Genomic DNA, 21,986 nt, shown 5'->3' with positions numbered 1-21,986 from the left:
TTGTGAACAAAAACAAGAGCAGTGTTTTTTTCTCAAATGGGGGTATAAGTGTGCTCAAGGGTACACTGTATATATTACTGTTATGTTTAATGATTAATAATTAAACAAACTCTGTATAACAAACATTCAAAACCACTTCAAAACTGAACTTTTGATGTAAAATGTTGTCAGGAACATCTGACGGTGGATTGAGCTACCATTGGTACACATTCCATATGTTGATCCTTCCCCACCCACCCGTCCTGGCGTCCTTCCTCTTTGATGTCTCCCTTTTGACTGATACCTGTCCATTCAACCTCTAGACGGATCACGGGCCCCACCCCAAAGTTATTAGTGCAGCCTCACCCGGCAGCCGGCGAAAACTAGCGTTCTCAACAGGCCCGGAAATGAAGGCCCGGTCGGCCCTACCTGGGCCCTAACTGGGCTGGCCCGAGTCCCCGCGCCTGGCCTTACTAATTATAGCTCACATTTTACGCCCTACCGGCCCGAAAACAATAAGTAAGGGATAATATCTGGCTAGGTGGTCATTGTCGGGGGATAATTCACCGACAGGGTGGTTAATTACCCTGAAGGTGAATTATCTCCCGACAATGACCACCTGGCCAGATATTATCCCGCTTATTACATGGCTACCTAACATAAATTAATAAATTGACCCAAAACACAACAAAAACAGTATTCCATAAGTGCGTGCTGGCTGCGTCTGCCCAGCTGCAGGGCTGGAGCACTGTCGGAAAACAAGGAACATGTTTTCAAAAACATTTTTGAGAACAATGTTTAGCTGTAAATGACACTGTGCGTATGTTTACATGGCTGTCATGTTGGAAACAGCAGTAAATCAAGCGGGGCGCAGCCACGCAGCTGGTGCTCAGAGGGTTTGATTAGAATCAAGCATTCAACCAAGCCATACGTAATAAAGGTTTTTAATGGTTTGCCATGATACAATTTTTCAATACAACAATTTTTAATATGTTATTTGGATGACCCTAAAGGATAATAAAAAACCTTGAACTATTGCAATTTATTTTGGGTCAAACCTTAGATTGGAGGTTCCACATGCTGGGAATCCTGTTGTGGCATAATCATGGCCGCAGGTGCAAGTAATCAGTACCAACCAACCAACCAACCAATGAAACTTCTACCTGTTGAGTGGACCTCCCATTTTGTGTGTTTTGGGAAAGCGCACTATTATGAACTGACGTCGTGTGTGGAATCTGTGGATTTAATATAGAAACCCGTGACCCGTCGCTATATCCAGTGAACTACTCTACACACACGCGTCCCGTGACAGAGATAAAATATAATAATAATTATTGATATGTATCAAATGGGGGTCCGTCTGTCCGTGTGCTAATGCATTCAACGTGGGGGGTCCCACTCCCACTCCCCCCTTAATGAAATGAAACACGGTGGTGGTTGAGAGAAGAACCACACAGTTCTTAGTGTGCCAAGTTACCAACAATGGTCGCATAGCTCTATTTTGTGCGCTCTGCGTCCCGGGGGGGAGTTAAAGGAACACTCCGGAGTTGAGGGTGTGTGTGTGGTGCTGGTGCTGGGTTGGCGGCGCAGCGCCACCAGAAGCCCCGGGTTGGACGTCGACAGCAGCGGGTAGAGAGAGAGAAACAACCCGAGCACAGCCCTCCAGTCCCTCACTGTATAATATAACTGTTGTTAGATCTGTGCAGCGTTAAGTGCTCGCTACCGAGGCTCGCTCTTTAGTCGACTGGTAACGCACGCGCCTTCGGACCCAGCCACCCAGGGCTTCCCGGGTTCGCCCCCCGGCCGAGGCTACACTACACACCGACCCGACCATGGAGGAGGAGGGACGCCGGGGAGGAGGACCGACGCTCGGCGCAGTCGGTCTGGAATAATAACCTAAACCCGCCCGCAAGACAGGTTCCGTCGCCACCAAATGGACGCGCACCACCACCACCAGAGCCACCGCTATTTCCACCCGTCCATGATGGAGCAGGACGGGGAGACGGCGGAGAACCCCAGCAAGGCGGCGGAGTACCTCACGGAGCTCAACAACATCATCGAGACCCAGCAGCGGCTGCTGGAGCAGCAGAAGCACCGCATCCAGGCGCTGGAGCTCCAGGTGGCGGAGCTGTGCGAGGAGAACGGCCGGCTCGCGGAGCTCCACCGGCGGCATGGGGTGGCGGGCTGCTGCTGCTGCTGCTGTCACCCCGACACCAGCCCCACCACCACCGCCGCGGCACTGGGAGCTATCGAGGAGAATGTCAGCCATGAAAAGTAAGTTGTTGTTGTTATTTATGCAGATGCACGATGACAGTCGATGAGTAAATTGATATCGTATTGAATGGAATGTCGGTGAAGTTATGATTATTGTTATCCGTTGGACCAAGACTATCATAGCTGTATGTGATCGGGTCATAGTGACTTTTACTTTCACATCTATGGTCATAGATTATGCAAATGTAAAAAATACATATAGATAGTCTTGATCCATGGCTAGATTATTGATAATATTTGGAACAATAGCCTACAGGAGAAGTATATGAAGTATATGTATCATTTGGCGATGAATGGATGATAAATTGAGTGAATTTAACTGTCTCAGAAGAGTACACAATAGAACCACATTTCTGTACTCGCTTATGACATTAAGGGGGATTTAGGGGGTAAGTGGACCCGTGTAAAGCTGGTTTATATGGCTGTTGTAAATTGTTTATTCCATAATGGGTGGATGCTCAGCTCAGGGCTCTCTTCCTGTCTGTCCACTGTTTCTCAATCTCAACACTCTGATGAATGATGAAGGGGGGGTCTCGTCTCCAGCTATTTTAATTTTAATATCACAGTTAGCCTCGTATCTACTTCGCACTTTATGCGTGTTTTTCCTCGTAAATAACACCCTACTTCTTCACCGTAGCCTACACCACGAGTGAATGCATCCTCGACCGAATAATATCGGATAACTAAAATAACAAATATGATCTGTTTTCTGATGATTATATGACTGTGGGTCCTTCCTTGGGGGGGGGGGGGGGAAATAAATAGGTTGAGAATGGCTGGTTTAGAGTGGCAGGGATTAATTCTCTCGCACGCACTCTATTTATTGCGTAACAGCCTACAGTGGTGGCAGGAGATACTGTAAATTGAAATGATTCCGTTGGAGTCGGACCGTTCTACAGTACAGCTGGTGGACCAGGCATGCGGAATGTCTGACATGCGTGCGTGCGGGTGCGTTTGTGCGTGTGTTTCGCGCGCTGTCACTCGGACATGGCTGGTTTTGTATTGATCTGCATGCTATAGTGGGCGACGGGCGTATACCTGGCTGTAGTAGGCGGCCTACGCACGCTCATGTGCGTAAAATCTGTTTTTTTTCTTCGGGTTGACGTTGACGATTGATGGATTGTGTTGGTATTGAAATTGAAGTGAATAAAAAGCCACATGGTTGGTTTCCACATTGAAGGAGACGCTTGGTTGATTGTGTGATGAATGGGCTCCGTCGACACAAAGCGCTGCGTTGCTGAAACATGTAACGTTGCGCCGGTCGGGTGGAAACCTTGATTGATTGATTGATTGATTGATTGATTGGTTGAACATTTTATCAACAGTTTGTAGAATTAAAGCACAGTTCAAGGAAAGCACAATTCAATACAAGGTCTGCTAAGACTTGACTGTATGTGCAAAACCATTGCATTATTATTATTATTATTATTTTTATTTATTTTTTTATCCTACGAAATAAATATGATATAAGAGTGCCAGTCGACTCTTGTCTTGTATGCTGAAGTAAGGGTTAATCAATTTATGGAAAAAGCTAAAGGTGTTTGGCTATATTGCTGAATGGGAACATGTAGCCTACAGCCTACAGGAAGGATCTGTGCATGTGACTGTATTATACAGCCTGCATATAAACAGTATTCTCATTCATGTTCAGTTTGTTGAATGGCAGACTTGCAGTAGGCTAAACAGCCTTCATTGGCTGCTTGCACACTGGCTTTGATCCAAGACGGTTTCATTCACCGTGAATCTAACTGGAAAAGCTATGAATATGAAATGAATGAGGGAACAAATGAATGGATGGATGAATGTGATACGCGCACGCACGCACACGCCCTGGCACAAAATATTTTCAGATGTGTGTGTGTGTGTGTGGGGGGGGGGGGGGGGGGGGGGGGGTACATCATTAATGTGGGGACTGGAAGTCCTTGACATGAACATGTTTCAGAACCACTGAATTAGATTTTTTAGTCCACTCAAAGACTTGAATTAGTCAACGCAGTCAATGCCATTCTTCAGTCTCCTCTCTCTCTCTCCCTTATGACACCCAACTGCTTCAGTGGCTAATGGGAAAAGAGGACCACACACACACACACACACACACACACACACACAGTCATCGTTCACCACACTTGTGTCGTGCACACTTTTATTCACTATCTGAAAAATGGATCGTAAAAGCAATAGCAAAGCAAAACACGCGTGTGTGCGCGCGCAAGTGCGCGCGCGCGCGCACACACACACACACACACACACACACACACACACACACACACACACACACACACACACACACACACACACACACACACACACACACACACACACACACACACACACACCAATGTTTATTATAATTTTTATGTTATGGCTCCTCCTGGGGGAGACAATGTAAAAGGGGAAGGCGCTGACATTTGTAAAGGGGTATTCTTCGCTAAAATAGTGAAAGTAGCCCATCTTCAAGTGGTAAATGGTGCATTTTATATATCGCCTTTATCCAAGGCGCTTTACAGAGATTGTGCATTACATTCACCCATACATTCACACACCGATGGCGGAGGAAACCATGCAAGGCAGTAGGCACCGACCTGCTCACCAGGGTTCAGAGTCTTGCTCAGGGACACTTCAACACTAACTCTGGGGGTTAGCTGTGTTCAGGTACGGCATGGAAAGGGAGCATTTGTATTTCTTTCACCAAAAGCTGCATTCGTGATCTGAAGTAGGGGTGCACGATTATGAAATTATGATATACGATCTCCGATTATTTGCATGGTCATATCTGCCGATTCCGATATTATACGGATTATATTAGTATTATTTTGAGACCGATCCGATACCGATATGGCATTTTTTATGGCCGATATGGCCGATTTCGATATGCTACCGATTATATTGTGCATCACTAGTGTGAAGCATTATTTTGGGACCCATGTGTGGGTCGTGGGCCCATTATTATGGGTCACGAGTAAATATAATTTTCTCTCCTATAGAAAAACAAATGAACATGTTCAGAAATTAAATTAAGTTCAAAATTATATAACAAACACTTTTAAGAAGTCGTGAACAATGGCAGATCTGTGAGCTTGTAGATCTGCTATTTCCCCCCGCTTTGGGTCCCGGGTAGACACCACATTACTCTTTTGAGTCTTGAGTAAAATAAGTTTGGGCACAAATCTTGTATGGATGTGGAGTCCTTCAACAGGACTGGGTTCAACAGCCAAATCCACATTCATTTAGGCTTAGGGGTTCTTGACAGGAGAAGGTTTGAGAACCACTGGTCGTGCCTGCCTCTCATGCACCTATACTGCCTGATGGTACTAGTTAGCGCTGCGTGCGTGTGGCCCAGTCCCGGAGCTGGGGATGAGATCACACACATGGGAATAGGTCCAGTTCAGACAGTCATGTACACCGGGAGGCATGGGGCCATACTCGTTATCATCATTTATCGTTAAAAAAAGAAAAAGTAATTTTAATTTAATTGGGATCAATTCAGTTTTGCTGAGCTGCATATCCGGCACCACTTAAACCGTCCATGCTAGTGAAATGTACCCTGTAAAGAGCACACTTAGTTCGCTCTTGCCTTTCTCCACACTGCGTTGTGAGCTTGTAGATTGGCTGTTTTTGGTGACCCCCCTTCCCCCCCAGAATTGGCATGCTGGGGTTCAAGTGGTTTAACAAAAGTGGCATTTTAAGGGCGGCAGTGGCTCAGGGGTAGAGTGGCTGCATGGTAACCGCAAGGTTGCCTGTTCGAACCTGGGCTCCCCCAGAGTTAGTGTCGAAGTGTCCTTGAGCAAGACACTGAACCCCAAATTGCTCCCGATGTGCTGGCTAGTGCCTTGCATGGTTTCTGCCGCCATCGGTGTATGAATGTGTGTGTGTGAATGGGTGAATTGATGCACAATCTATGTAAAGCGCCTTGGATAAAGGTGCTATATAAATGCACCATTTGCCATTTACCATTTTAAGAATATTTTCATTACCGCAACAATATAGTTTATTTTTGGTTGTGACATGACATGTTCATATTGTACCAGTTTGATGTCTCATTCAGTAATATACAGGTTTCAGTGTGTCAGCAGTGGCATGCTTGCAGGAAAACATTATTTGACAGTTGACGTGGTTGCACAGATGCTTTCTTATTAATGGGTTAAAAAAAGAAAATGTCTCAAGTAAAGTAAAAGCAGCTCATAATTGTACTCAAACAACAGTACTTTAGTACATCATGTGACTTTCCACCATGCACGGCCATGCAGGGTCAAACCGGCAACCTTCCCAATATTCTCTAGACGCCCTGTCTATACCCACTGAGGTACGGCCGCTTTGAAGCCATATGATTTATGGCACGGTTTTGACGCGATAATATTCATCAAAACAAAGCAGGGGCCAAGTTGGTGGGGGTCTGTCACACACACACACACACACACACACACACACACACACACACACACACACACACACACACAGACACTGGTCCTCTTTTCCCATTAGCCACTGAAGCAGTCGGGTGTCATAAGGGAGAGAGAGAGAGGAGACCGGAGAATGGCATTGACTGCGTTGACTAATTCAAGTCCTTGAGTGGACTAAAATAATCGAATTCAGTGCTTCTCAAACATGTTCATGTCAAGGACTCCCAGTCCCCACATTGATTACGTACCCCCCCCCCCCCCCCCCCCCCCCCCCCACATCTGAAAATATTTTGTGCCAGGGGCAGGGACCCCCATAAGAGAGGATTGTCAAGATTCGTCAACATCATTCAAAAATAGCATATTTACAAGCTCACAACTCACTAGCCGTGGAGGAAGAAAAAGGGCTTTAAACGTAGTTACACTGCTCCTCCTTTTTCTGGGGACCCCCTGGTGCACCCCCCACCACCACCCCTCAACGACCCCCTGGTGCACCCACCCCCCACCACCCCTCAAGGACCGCTGGGGGTACTTTGCGAAACCAGCGGTTCTATTTTCTTTACACATCCATCTACACATCTAGACCTGAACCTATACCAGTAAACGAGTAGTACCGCCTGTAACTCACAAGCCCAGTATCTCCACCCAACCAAGACGAGGACTATAGCGCATGTATCTCACGATGCAAGTGTCTCCTCGCCACGACGAGTGTGGAATTAATCCAATGTGGAATGAATCCAGCGCAAAAGAGTGGTAGAATTTGTAGTCTCTCTCATGCAGGGGGAGCGGTAGGGGGGGACGGACGTATATTATGACATATCTAATGGAGTGTAACGTTAATCTTTGCACTCCCGGCGTCAAGTCGAAGGCTCTCTGGAGCCGTAGACATCCATCATCTGCTCGGTCACTTTCTGCTGATTAACGCATTAAGACTTGAGGACCTGATTCTACAAAATGTCTTCTGAATCATGGTCGTTTTCTGATAGGCCTGATGTTTGTATGTCAGTGGTTCTCAAAGTTTTACATGTCAAGGCTCCCCAAAATGATATGTATTTGGCCGCTGACCCCCATCTCAAAATATGTTGTTCCAGGGACCCCCCCAGAAGCAAAGATTTGAGTTTAAAGCGTTCGCTCTGAAAGCATATATATTCAAAGATTTGCGCCGCCATTTTCACGATTTAAAAAAAAAATAGCAGATCTACAAGCTCGTAGCGCGGCACTCGGTGCCGCGCTACGAGCTTGTAGATCTGCTATTTTTCAACAGCTAAAGTATAACAATTATGGTTGTTTAAACGCTAAAAATGACACGGATGCGTTCCCGTCCTAAATGGCTTAACAAACAACACGGTCAGCTGATGAGCGATTCCCCTGCTTGGCCTTGCAGTCAGGGACACGAGGGACAGTCTTTCATCTGACCGCGGTGGTCAGCAGCACGAGCACAACGGCTGACGTGGCAACGTGCAACGCCCCGCCACCGTTTTGACACAACACAGGGGTGTCGTGTGTTCTTCTTTTGCGCTTGTTGTTGTCGTAGACCCAGGCCGCCTGTTTCTCTTGCACACACTGCTGGCTGGCTGGCTGAGTGTTTTCCATATTTCCTGAACAATTGGATGCACTCAACGTGTGTGTCTATTTAGGCCTGATCACGATTCGAGCTCATTACGGTTATTTTGCATGATCGTTTTTAGAATAATTTGCGACACAGAAAATGGGTCAGTCGGCTCATAAACAACACGCTGGACGAAATTTACACAAATTTCCATAATATACCCGGCCGCCATTGAATGATTGACTGATTGAATACTTTATTAGTCGGCGGTGTAAACAGCACGAGGTGCAGTCAGACGTTTGAGCGAAAAAGATGACACAAATAACACAACAGAAACTTGTTGTGTTTTGTTTCCCCTATACTTGGAAAAAAGTAACAGTTTTGGACACGGTGAGGCTATTTTCCACAATATTTATCTGTGAAACCGAGTCAAACTAAATGTAATGCCCCCAACTCTGTCAGGGTGGGGCCCTGTGGGGGGTCCCCAGTTCAAACATGATTATTTTGGGGGGGTCACACACCCTGAACAGGCCGAGAACCACGGCTCTAGAAGCGAGCTAATAGAGCTGTTAGTGTTGCCTCTGTAGTGTGAGAGCAGCTGTAGCAGGGCGTGTTGCCTTTAGCCATCTAGAGGCACATAATCACTGTCTTCCATCACCTGATGCTGGCTCCCATGGGTGCTTTTTTTTTACCCACACATCAACCATTGCAGCCAGCGGCTCTACTGCACGCACGCACGCGCACACACACACACACACACACACACACACACTTTCTGCACTGCACTGCACTGACGGCTCAAACTTGATTTATGCCAGTACTGTAAGTACTGTACTCTTAAGCCGTATTATGTAACCCGTTTACTACTATACATATATATATTGGACAAAATAAAAATGTATTCACTGGAGTATGTTAATGCTATTACCCAACGTACAGCGTCAGCATGTATGTTAGAGCAGGGGTTCTCAACCCGTGGGTCGCGACCCCTCGGGGGGTCGCCAAATTATTTTAGGGGGTCCCCAAATTATTTAAAAAAAAAGGGGGGGGGGGGGGGGGGGTTAATTTTATTTTCACGATTTTTCAAAAATAGCAGACCTACAAGCTCGTAGCGCGCCACTCGGTGGCGCGCTATGAGCTTGTAGATCTGCTATTTTTCAATAGCTAAATTATAACAATGCTTAAAACACCAAAAGGGGTTCCCGCCCCAAAATGGTTTAAGGTTATTGTAGCAGTCAATTTATATTGGGGGTCGGGAGGGGGCGGGGCGGGGGTCCCGAGACATTGCCAAAGCATTTCCGGGGGTCCCCGGCCAAAAACGTTGAGAACCCCTGTGTTAGAGTGTGTTAATGCAATATAACCACGTATACAATCTGTATTATGTTAATATCTCTCTCTCTCGCTCTCTCTCTCTCTCTCTCTCTATTGAAGAGGGCAGTTGCATCTGCCAAAATGTTGGTTTTTATTCTCTGCGTCCTTTTCCAATAACGTATCGGCACTTTGGCTACGACTACAGTGTGTGCAGCCACCTTTTCACAGACTTCACATTTAGATTGTTCTACCGTGGACCGGCACCACTACTAAGACTGGTGTTCGTTTAGCATTCTCCTGCATAGAGTATTTTAATACAATATAACTTACAATCTATATGGTAGGTATGGTAGAGTATGTTAATACAGTATACCCTGGCCTAGGGGGTACCTCCCCTAGGGTAGGTACCCTCACAAAACACATGCAGTAATCCTGGTCTCTAAACTGCCTCCCCCTGGCCAGCCGGGGTGCCTGATGGAGGGGAAAGGAACTGGTTGGAATAACGTGTTCCTTCCACGCGCTACGTCCAACCGGGAAAATAAGGTTTTGGTTTTTAAAGGGCAGATCTTCAAGAGCGTGCAGATTTGCTATTCTCAAATAGATTTAGTGCCATTTTATACTTTTACTTTACTCGCAGAATTTCCAATTTTCAATACTTCTACTCTACACTTCTTCTTCTCAGTGGCAAATACTTGTGATTCAGTGATATGCTCAAACGACCGTTCAGGATATCGTTTCCTTTCATAGTTCAGACAGAAGCAGGCCTTTTCTGAAGCGGAAAACATCTGCAGCTTAATTTATACTGATTTAACTGGAATATACTCTTAAATTACACCTATTTAACTGTGATATGCTCTTAAATTACACCTTTTTTAACTGTGATATGCTCTTAAATTACACCTATATCTGTAAATTATAGCTATTTAACTGTAACATACTCTTCGATCTTTGACACCATCCTGTTTCTGCAGTGGTTTGACATGAATGTTGATCTGAAAGGTCAAAATTCTATTTCCCCCCAGAGCATGCGCCACGCAGGCAGGCTCTAGTGGCTCAGTGGTGTAAATGTCAGCACATGCACCCAGGAGACTAGAGGGTTCAAGTCCGGGCACCCAGGAGACTAGAGGGTTCAAGTCCGGGCCAGAACAGGAAAGTTAAATAGTGCAGCTTTTAAAGGCGAATTCCGCCCAAGCCGTTTTCTTACCGTAATATGATGATGATAATCCATTGATCACTGGAAAACTAGCGAAAAAACAGGAAAAAAAGGCTCCATGCTGAGCGTTCCTCAGCGTTTTATGCGGTCAAATGCTAGATCTCTTCTTCAATCGCGTGAAAATTATCATTCTTTCTTTCCATCTGTTGTTAAATGGTGCATTTATATAGCGCCTTTATCCAAGGCGCTTTACAGAGATTGTGCATTACATTCACCCATTCACACACCGATGCCGGAGGAAACCATGCAAGGCACAGACCAACCTGCACATCGGGAGCAATCAGGGGTTCAGAGTCTTGCTCAAGGACACTTCGACAGCAACTCCTGAGGGAGCCCGGGTTCGAACTGGGAAGCTTGTGGTTCCCATCCGGTCACTCTACCCCTGAGCCACTGCCGCCCCGGTTGTTGTTGTTGTGGGGAATAACTCCAGGGAGTGTTGTGACTCTATCGCTTCCTGCTTACGCTGCACGGCGTTTGACCGGATCGAGACCACCTACCTTTCGTAAAGCCGCAGCGCCCTGTATATACATATTTTATTTTTTATGTTCGCCACTAACGGGTTCATTAGAAAATCATTCTTCCACCACTGTTGAAGGCCACATCTTGGCCTGTGCGACTTGAATGTGAAGAGACTCTTCTGGCTGGTTCTATTTAAGCTCTTTCAGTCTCAGACTCTCGCCACATTAAGCGTGACTTCGTCTCCTCGTCACCTTGTGTTCCGACAGACTGGCTCCCAATTAAAACGCACCTGTGATGCAAAGCCGAGCGTTGTTTTATACACTTGTCTGAGCGCTGAGCGTCTACCTTGTAATGATCCTCTTACACACACTGTGGAGCTGTGTAAACGCATCCGCAGTGGTGGAAAGTAACTAAGTACTTTTACTTAAGTACAATTTTGAGGTATTTGTACTTTAATTGAGTATTTCCAATTTCCAGTACTTTTACTTCTACTCCACTACATCTCAGAGCCCAAATTTTAACTTTTACTCCACTACAATTATTTGAAAACTTTAGTTACTAGTTACTTTGGCGATTAAAATTGCTATTAGAAAACATACATTAACCACCTCAACCCTATACATTTCGGCCATTTGAAAATAGCCGATCTACAAGCTCACAATGCGTCGCAACGCGACGCATTGTGAGCTTGTAGATCGGCTATTTTCAAAAGATTTTGTACACAGTTTGAACTTGTGAAATGGGATATTCTGCAACACTTTTACTTTTAGTACTTTAAGTACATTTTGATGCCGATACTTTTGTACTTTTACTCAAGTACATTTTCAATTCCGTACTTTTACTTGTAACAAAGTAGTTATAAATTGCAGTATTGGTACTTTTACTTAAGTAAAACCATTGAGTACTTTTTCCACCACTGCGCGTCCGTTCAGCACACATCACACTGTGGAGCTGTATACACGCGTCTGTTCAGCACACATCACACTGTGGAGCTGTATACACGTGTCTGTTCAGCACACATCACACTGTGGAGCTGTATACACGCGTCTGTTCAGCACACATCACACTGTGGAGCTGTATACACGCGTCTGTTCAGCACACATCACACTGTGGAGCTGTATACACGCGTCTGTTCAGCACACATCACACTGTGGAGCTGTATACACGCGTCTGTTCAGCACACACATCACACTGTGGAGCTGTATACACGCGTCTGTTCAGCACACATCACACTGTGGAGCTGTATACACGCGTCTGTTCAGCACACATCACACTGTGGAGCTGTATACACGCGTCCGTTCAGCACACATCACACTGTGGAGCTGTATACACGCGTCTGTTCAGCACACATCACACTGTGGAGCTGTATACACGCGTCTGTTCAGCACACACATCACACTGTGGAGCTGTATACACGCGTCCGTTCAGCACACACATCACACTGTGGAGCTGTATACACGCGTCCGTTCAGCACACATCACACTGTGGAGCTGTATACACGCGTCCGTTCAGCACACACATCACACTGTGGAGCTGTATACACGCGTCCGTTCAGCACACATCACACTGTGGAGCTGTATACACGTGTCCGTTCAGCACACATCACACTGTGGGGCTGTATACACGCGTCCGTTCAGCACGCACATCACACTGTGGAGCTGTATACACGCGTCCGTTCAGCACACATCACACTGTGGGGCTGTATACACGCGTCCGTTCAGCACGCACATCACACTGTGGAGCTGTATACACGTGTCCGTTCAGCACACACATCACACTGTGGAGCTGTATACACGCGTCCGTTCAGCACACACATCACACTGTGGAGCTGTATACACGCGTCCGTTCAGCACACACATCACACTGTGGGGCTGTATACACGCGTCCGTTCAGCACACACATCACACTGTGGAGCTGTATACACGTGTCCGTTCAGCACACACATCACACTGTGGAGCTGTATACACGCGTCCGTTCAGCACACACATCACACTGTGGAGCTGTATACACTCGTCCGTTCAGCACACACATCACACTGTGGAGCTGTATACACGCGTCCGTTCAGCACACACATCACACTGTGGATCTGTATACACGCGTCCGTTCAGCACACACATCACACTGTGGATCTGTATACACGCGTCCGTTCAGCACACACATCACACTGTGGAGCTGTATACACGCGTCCGTTCAGCACACATCACACTGTGGAGCTGTATACACGCGTCCGTTCAGCACACACATCACACTGTGGAGCTGTATACACGCGTCCGTTCAGCACACATCACACTGTGGAGCTGTATACACGCGTCAGTTCAGCACACACATCACACTGTGTAGCTGTATACACGCGTCCGTTCAGCACACATCACACTGTGGAGCTGTATACACGCGTCCGTTCAACACACATCACACTGTGGAGCTGTATACATGCGTCCGTTCAGCACACATCACACTGTGGAGCTGTATACACGCGTCCGTTCAGCACACATCACACTGTGGAGCTGTATACACGCGTCCGTTCAGCACACATCACACTGTGGAGCTGTATACACGCGTCCGTTCAGCACACACATCACACTGTGGAGCTGTATACACGCGTCCGTTCAGCACACACATCACACTGTGGAGCTGTATACACGCGTCCGTTCAGCACACACATCACACTGTGGAGCTGTATACACGCGTCCGTTCAGCACACACATCACACTGTGGAGCTGTATACACGCGTCCGTTCAGCACACACATCACACTGTGGAGCTGTATACACGCGTGCGTTCAGCACACACATCACACTGTGGAGCTGTATACACGCGTCCGTTCAGCACACATCACACTGTGGAGCTGTATACACGCGTCCGTTCAGCACACACATCACACTGTGGAGCTGTATACACGCGTCCGTTCAGCACACACATCACACTGTGGAGCTGTATACACGCGTCCGTTCAGCACACACATCACACTGTGGGGCTGTATACACGCGTCCGTTCAGCACACACATCACACTGTGGAGCTGTATACACGCGTCCGTTCAGCACACACATCACACTGTGGAGCTGTATACACGCGTCCGTTCAGCACACACATCACACTGTGGAGCTGTATACACGCGTCCGTTCAGCACACACATCACACTGTGGAGCTGTATACACGCGTCCGTTCAGCACACACATCACACTGTGGAGCTGTATACACGCGTCCGTTCAGCACACACATCACACTGTGGAGCTGTATACACGCGTCCGTTCAGCACACACATCACACTGTGGAGCTGTATACACGCGTCCGTTCAGCACACACATCACACTGTGGAGCTGTATACGCGCGTCCGTTCAGCACACACATCACACTGTGGAGCTGTATACACGCGTCCGTTCAGCACACACATCACACTGTGGAGCTGTATACACGCGTCCGTTCAGCACACACATCACACTGTGGAGCTGTATACACGCGTCCGTTCAGCACACACATCACACTGTGGAGCTGTATACACGCGTCCGTTCAGCACACACATCACACTGTGGAGCTGTATACACGCGTCCGTTCAGCACACACATCACACTGTGGAGCTGTATACACGCGTCCGTTCAGCACACATTACACTGTGGAGCTGTATACACGCATCCGTTCAGCACACACATCACACTGTGGAGCTGTATACACGCGTCCGTTCAGCACACACATCACACTGTGGAGCTGTATACACGCGTCCGTTCAGCACACACATCACACTGTGGAGCTGTATACATGCGTCCGTTCAGCACACACATCACACTGTGGAGCTGTATACACGCGTCCGTTCAGCACACATCACACTGTGGAGCTGTATACACGCGTCCGTTCAGCACACATCACACTGTGGGGCTGTATAAACGCGTCCGTTCAGCACACATCACACTGTGGAGCTGTATACACGCGTCCGTTCAGCACACACATCACACTGTGGAGCTGTATACATGCGTCCGTTCAGCACACATCTCATCTCATAAGCACAGCTCTGCGTGGAAGCTTGATTCGTTTGCATTCAGTTTCTCTGTACTGATCAATGTTGGCAGATTTTTGTGATAGAAACAAGCCATGAAAACAAGCTACTCTATCCCGGTTTCCGGTTTCTGATTGATTGATTGATTGAATACTTAACGAGATTGTTAAGAGTATTGTACATGTACAGTCAAATGCTATGCAAAAAACCCCAGGGGGCTTGGCAAATCGAGTGGCAAAGTGAGTTTAATGTCGTTTAATACAATCAGTCAGGACTTTTCTGCATACCCTCTATAGCGCGCCCACCCTGGGGCCTCTCAGTGTTGTTTTTCTTTGCATGGGCAACAGAAGGTGACATGTGTGTTTCGTGCCAGAGGTGAAGTGCCATGGTCCCTGGAGGCTGGTGGTGGCTGGGCGCCCACTGGAGGCTGGTGGTGGCTGAGCGCCCAGCCTCACAGCACAGCCACCGTCACCAGTAGGGACACCCAGCAGCCCATGCCAGATGTTCGGCTCCCACGCACTGGTGGACAAAGTATATCGCTTCTGTCAGCCTGAAACTTCTTATCTCCATATTTTAACTTTTTGTGTTGTTGTTTTTTCGTTAACACCTTGGAGGCGCAAGACGGAGATCACCGTCAAGTTCAAGTGCACGTTCAGTTGCCCGAGACGGAGATTGATAAAAACGACGGAGATTAATGATATCAAAACCGGTCGTGCACCTCGGTGTTGCACAACAGTGACACGTCATCGAAAATGTTCCCTGCCTGTTTAGCGGACGACAACGAAAATCTTAAAACGTTCATAACTCGCGATCTAAATCATCCCGTCTAATTATGAAAAAAAGATCCTGTGTTAGACGGCGCTCGCTAGTCGCGATAGATTTATTCTTACCTCCCGTTGTTGTCGATCGACTCTAGAGTGGTGTGGCTATTGTTAGCTGCTACACAGACATTCACAACAACTTCCGGTCCGCCGGTAAAAGTGGCCCGGGCGCTATAAACGATGGGCACATTTTATTAATGGATTGAATAGGCCCGAGCCCTCAAGGTGTTAATGAACTACTTGGTCACACTATGGCGTCACACAAAAGCATCAAAAGTAGCAGATCTGCAAGCTGGAAACGTGTCGTGTTTACAGCTTGTTTTCACGTGGCTGTGGGTAATTAACCTTTTGATGAATGACTAACATTCATGGACTCTATAACCCAAACGCTCCCGAGCTCTGTTCGTTGCCATGGCAAGAAAAACGTCAAAATCTATATCCAGAAGCTCCTTTTTCTTTTCTTTTTTTTCTCTTTCTATTACCCCTCCAAATAATAGGAAATTATACACGTCATTATTCGTTATGCATCAACGTGTTCCTCTCATATACCAGGATGTTTTTGTAACTTTCTTCTGACAAAAAACAACAACCATGAACACATCATTTCTACCCCATCAAACTCTCGTCTGGTAGAAAAGGACAGCCAGATAATTAGCATTTTGTTTTCGCCTCGGGCTGATTGATGGCACTCTGTGCCTTCTATCAGCTTCATTACCATTGATTACCTGAGGGTGGGGTGCACCCAAGGGGCCAGTGAGGCTCTTCAACGTTGAAGCACTGGGTCCTAGTGGTAAGAGGAGGGACTACAGGCGGACCCGTGGATTCATGACCGGGAAACCCCGTGCAGCTGGACTTTAACATTGAGCGCTCGGTTGCACTTCCGCATTGGACCACCAAAATTTGGTGGCTAGACAGATGGGTACCTCTGATAGGCCTACTGTCTACTTACAGCCAACATGGGTACCTCTGATAGGTCTACTGTCTACTTACAGCCAACATGGTTACCTCTGATAGGTCTACTGTCTACTTACAGCCAACATGGTTACCTCTGATAGGTCTACTGTCTACTTACAGCCAACATGGTTACCTCTGATAGGTCTACTGTCTACTTACAGCCAACATGGTTACCTCTGATAGGTCTACTGTCTACTTATAGCCAACATGGTTACCTCTGATAGGTCTACTGTCTACTTACAGCCAACATGGTTACCTCTGATAGGTCTACTGTCTACTTACAGCCAACATGGTTACCTCTGATAGGTCTACTGTCTACTTACAGCCAACATGGTTACCTCTGATAGGTCTACTGTCTACTTACAGCCAACATGGTTACCTCTGATAGGTCTAGAGTCTACTTACAGCCAACATGGTTACCTCTGATAGGTCTACTGTCTGCTGATAGCCAACATGGTTACCTCTGATAGGTCTACTGTCTACTTATAGCCACCATGGTTACCTCTGATAGGTCTACTACTTGTAGCCAACATGGTTACCTCTGATAGGTCTACTGTCTACTTACAGCCAACATGGTTACCTCTGATAGGTCTACTGTCTGCTGATAGCCAACATGGTTACCTCTGATAGGTCTACTGTCTACTTACAGCCAACATGGTTACCTCTGATAGGTCTACTACTTGTAGCCAACATGGTTACCTTACCTCTGATAGGTCTACTACTTGTAGCCAACATGGTTACCTCTGATAGGCCTACTGTCTACTTGTACCTTACATGGGTACCTCTGATAGGTCTACTGTCTACTTACAGCCAACATGGTTACCTCTGATAGGCCTACTGTCTACTTGTACCTTACATGGGTACCTCTGATAGGCCTACTGTCTACTTGTACCTTACATGGTTACCTCTGATAGGCCTACTGTCTACTTGTACCTTACATGGGTACCTCTGATAGGTCTACTACTTGTAACCTGCATTCAGTGTTGATGACGGTCTGAGGAACAAAACGTCCACTCTAGTCACTGTGCCACTTTATTCCCCATTTTTTGCACTTTTTGTAATTAAAAGACTATTATTTTGCATCCGAAGACAAGAGCCTGGATGTCTTTGTGTGCCGCCGTTTTACCCTTCTCTCCTTTGTACATACATTTGCATACATTTGCATTCCTTGATGATATGTATTATTGTGTTAATATTGGATTTAATACATAGATAGGACCACAATAGAAACAAGTCCCAAGGACACCCCCCCTCCCTTCCTTTAGCCTTAATCTCTTACTGTACCACGTACTAATAATTAATCAATCAATCAATCAATCAGTCTTTGTGGGCAGCAGGGAAATTGTGCTCGCAATTATTGTTTGTCAAATTGGACCATTCACACATGCATATTGTTAAGCCCAATTCATCATTTGGTGTCATGCAGACAATAGCAGACCTACAAGCTCACAACGCGTTGCATATGCGATGCGTTGTGAGCTTGTAGGTCTGCTACGACGGAGTATATAAAAGGTGGCTTTAGATCAGTGTTCGATCCACAGACGGACTAAATCGAGGGGGAATAATGGGAGTCTTTTCCGCGGCTACAAAGGCAATGAAAACAACACAGAAGACATTTCCTGTGATCCTCCTCGCTGCGTATTCGAAAGCACATCATCTGTGTTCCTTTAATCTTCAGCTTCTCACACCCGCGCGTGCGCACACGCACACACACACACACACACACACACACAGTCACACACACAGTCACACACACACACACACACACAGTCACACACACACTGTTCACAGAGTGAACTGTGATGAACTTGTAAATCCTGTCCCACACTCTGGATTTAGTTACTTGTTCTCAGCGGCCGGGGAAAGGATTATGGAAGCCGTTACTGAACTGTACAAGCCGCACGCACACACGCACACATGGACACATGCACACACACGCAGTCGTGCACGCAAGCACACACACATGGACGCATGCACGCACACACGCACACATACTCTCCTTGAACACTTTAAAAGTATTCTCTGCCTCCTCTATTCCTTTCTCTGTAAATATACCTTATAATTCCACTGAGTTTCATCGTCTTCGCCAGGCCGAATATGTTTTGTCTGTGTGTGTCCGTGTGTGTGTCTGTCTGTGAAAGGCTAATCTCCGGCACCGCTGGCTCGATCGTAACGAAACCGTGCACACACACACTCCCTGGATGCCAGAGCAGAACCTGCGCCCCAAATCTTTCCCATGGGCCTGTTTATAGCGCCACCAGGAGGCCAATTGTTTTGCAAAACACATATTTTGACAGTACTCCTACAGATTTTGTCCAAACTTCACACAAATCGCTACACAGCACGCGCACGTCTATAGTCATTAAACGAAACGGATCTTTCAGATTTGTCATATTCCATCCTGATTGGCTAAGATTGGACTTGATTCTCTCTCGTGTGACTGAACTTCTCACCCTTTCTCTAAGGGAGATGCCAGCCACCCGTCGAAGAAAACTCATTTTGTCCGCTTGTATTCGTGACCTTATTCTTTCAGTGTGGGTCATTCTTTCATGACCCACACTTCATGACCATAGGTGAGAGTAGGAACAAAGATTGCTCGGTAGACAGAGAGCTTTGCCTTCTTCACTTCAACTCTATTTCAGGCTAATAACTGCACCGATCAGTGTAAAACTGCGCACTCCCAATCCCCTCTGGGGCCTTTGTGTTTATAGCATTACCTTTTGACTGTAGTCACTGTACTACCACTTCTCTTGTGAGGACTACGCACTTTCTATTTTTCAAATGCTGCTAGTATTACAGGCACACACACACACAGACACACACACACACACACACACACACACACACACACACACACACACACACACACACCCCTCATGCAATCACAGAAAGAGGCAGATTAACGGCATTTTTAGCATTATTTCCACGGCAACATCAAGCATCACGAGGTGCTGTTACCTAACTGTGTGTGTGTGTGTGTGTGTGTGTGTGTGTGTGTGTGTGCACATGTGTGTGCACGTGTGTGTGCATGCGTGTGTGTGTGTGCACATGTGTGTGCACGTGTGTGTGCATGCGTGTGTGTGTGTGTGTACACGCGTGTGTGTGTGTGTGATTGAATGAGTCAACCTTTGCTTTTGACTGTTCCATTACACTGTAAAGCTGTTGTTTGTCAGGGCGGTGCACAGATGGGGGTCCACAGCCCAAAATATGTATCATTTTGGGGGTCCTTTCCTTGGCACGAAAAAGGTTTGAGAACTGCACTGATTCTGAAGGCCTTCGTAGAATGGACCTCGGGTGGTTTTCAACCCTTTTCATATCAAGGCCCATTATTCATTCTGCATTTGAGCCACGTACTGTACGTACGGACCACCGTTTGATGACATTTAGCCTCTCGGACACAAACGGAATTATTTTCTTATCGTTGGATGAGATTTTGTCCACATTTCCATGTTGTATTGATGTTGGTAGCATTAGGAGAGATAACAGGCAGACGTTGATCAAAATAACAATTCTTCTACGTGCTCTAATTGTATGTTGTATGTTAAACAATTGAGAGCATAACATGAAACCAAATGGTAATGGACCCGTACTTCTTGTAAATTACGTAGCCTAATGTAAATTAAGTAAGTATAAGTATGTTAAACAATAATTTTACTCTTGAGAGCGTAACATGAAACCAAATGGACCCGTATACGGGTCCATTTGGTTTCATGTTACGCTCTCAAGAGTTAAAGATCTAATAAGGGTCCATTTGGTTACCAAATTAACTCTCTGTCATTTAGCTGGGGACCACCCGGAACCACTGGGTTACATGTATGTTTTCCAGTTGTATTGTGTGTGTACAGTTTGTACCTGGGGGGAGAGTGTGTGTACAGTTTGTACCTGGGGGGAGAGTGTGTGTACAGTTTGTACCTGGGGGGAGAGTGTGTGTACAGTTTGTACCTGGGGGGAGAGTGTGTGTACAGTTTGTACCTGGGGGGAGAGTGTGTGTACAGTTTGTACCTGGGGGGAGAGTGTGTGTACAGTTTGTACCTGGGGGGAGAGTGTGTGTACAGTTTGTACCTGGGGGGGAGAGTGTGTACAGTTTGTACCTGGGGGGGAGAGTGTGTACAGTTTGTACCTGGGGGGGGGAGAGTGTGTACAGTTTGTACCGGGGGGGAGAGTGTGTGTACAGTTTGTACCTGGGGGGAGAGTGTGTGTACAGTTTGTACCTGGGGGGAGAGTGTGTGTACAGTTTGTACCTGGGGGGAGAGTGTGTGTACAGTTTGTACCTGGGGGGAGAGTGTGTGTACAGTTTGTACCTGGGGGGGAGAGTGTGTACAGTTTGTACCTGGGGGGGGAGAGTGTGTACAGTTTGTACCTGGGGGGGAGAGTGTGTACAGTTTGTACCTGGGGGGAGAGTGTGTGTACAGTTTGTACCTGGGGGGGAGAGTGTGTGTACAGTTTGTACCAGGGGGGAAAGTGTGTGTACAGTTTGTACCAGGGGGGAGAGTGTGTGTACAGTTTGTACCTGGGGGGGAGAGTGTGTGTACAGTTTGTACCTGGGGGGAGAGTGTGTGTACAGTTTGTACCTGGGGGGGAGAGTGTGTGTACAGTTTGTACCTGGGGGGGAGAGTGTGTGTACAGTTTGTACCTGGGGGGAGAGTGTGTGTACAGTTTGTACCTGGGGGGAGTGTGTGTACAGTTTGTACCTGGGGGGAGTGTGTGTACAGTTTGTACCTGGGGGGGGGGGGGGGGGGAGGAGTGTGTGTACAGTTTGTACCTGGGGGGGGGGGGGGAGTGTGTGTACAGTTTGTACCTGGGGGGAGAGTGTGTGTACAGTTTGTATTGTATTGAACCCACGGCCAGCTGCTGATGTTGAATTGTGAGCTATACAAGGAAGGAAGTTGGACCTTTTGTGGAGCCCACTTCCTGTTGTTTAGGTTATTTTTATGTCGGTACATCCCTGCCTGGTGCCGGAGCTCTAAAAATGTATAGAAAAGTACAGGCAGCTGTCATGGGAACTGGGGGGGGGGGGTCCTTGGGGTAACTGCAGGGGGTC

The 21,986-nt window shown here is 46.9% G+C and overlaps 1 protein-coding gene across 4 annotated transcripts in view; it reads left to right on the top strand.

Annotated features, from left to right (window-relative positions):
* Positions 1-1,210: 1,210 nt before the first annotated feature.
* Positions 1,211-21,986, top strand: part of LOC306929378 (IQ motif and SEC7 domain-containing protein 1-like) — a 256,833-nt gene continuing 236,057 nt past the window's right edge. For 2 of the 4 annotated variants that reach the window (XM_079509885.1, XM_079509884.1), the window contains exon 1: positions 1,211-2,253. In XM_079509885.1, coding sequence (XP_079366011.1) covers positions 1,913-2,253 — 341 coding nt within the window. In that variant the 5' untranslated portion in view covers positions 1,211-1,912. The remainder of the gene's footprint in view (positions 2,254-21,986) is intronic. The other 2 variants (XM_079509883.1, XM_079509887.1) reach the window with 1 other exon arrangement.

The sequence above is a fragment of the Electrona antarctica genome (assembly GCF_951216825.1).
Source record: "Electrona antarctica genome assembly, chromosome: 9".
In the NCBI taxonomy this organism is placed as follows: domain Eukaryota; kingdom Metazoa; phylum Chordata; class Actinopteri; order Myctophiformes; family Myctophidae; genus Electrona; species Electrona antarctica.
This window is presented reverse-complemented; position numbering and strand designations above follow the sequence as displayed.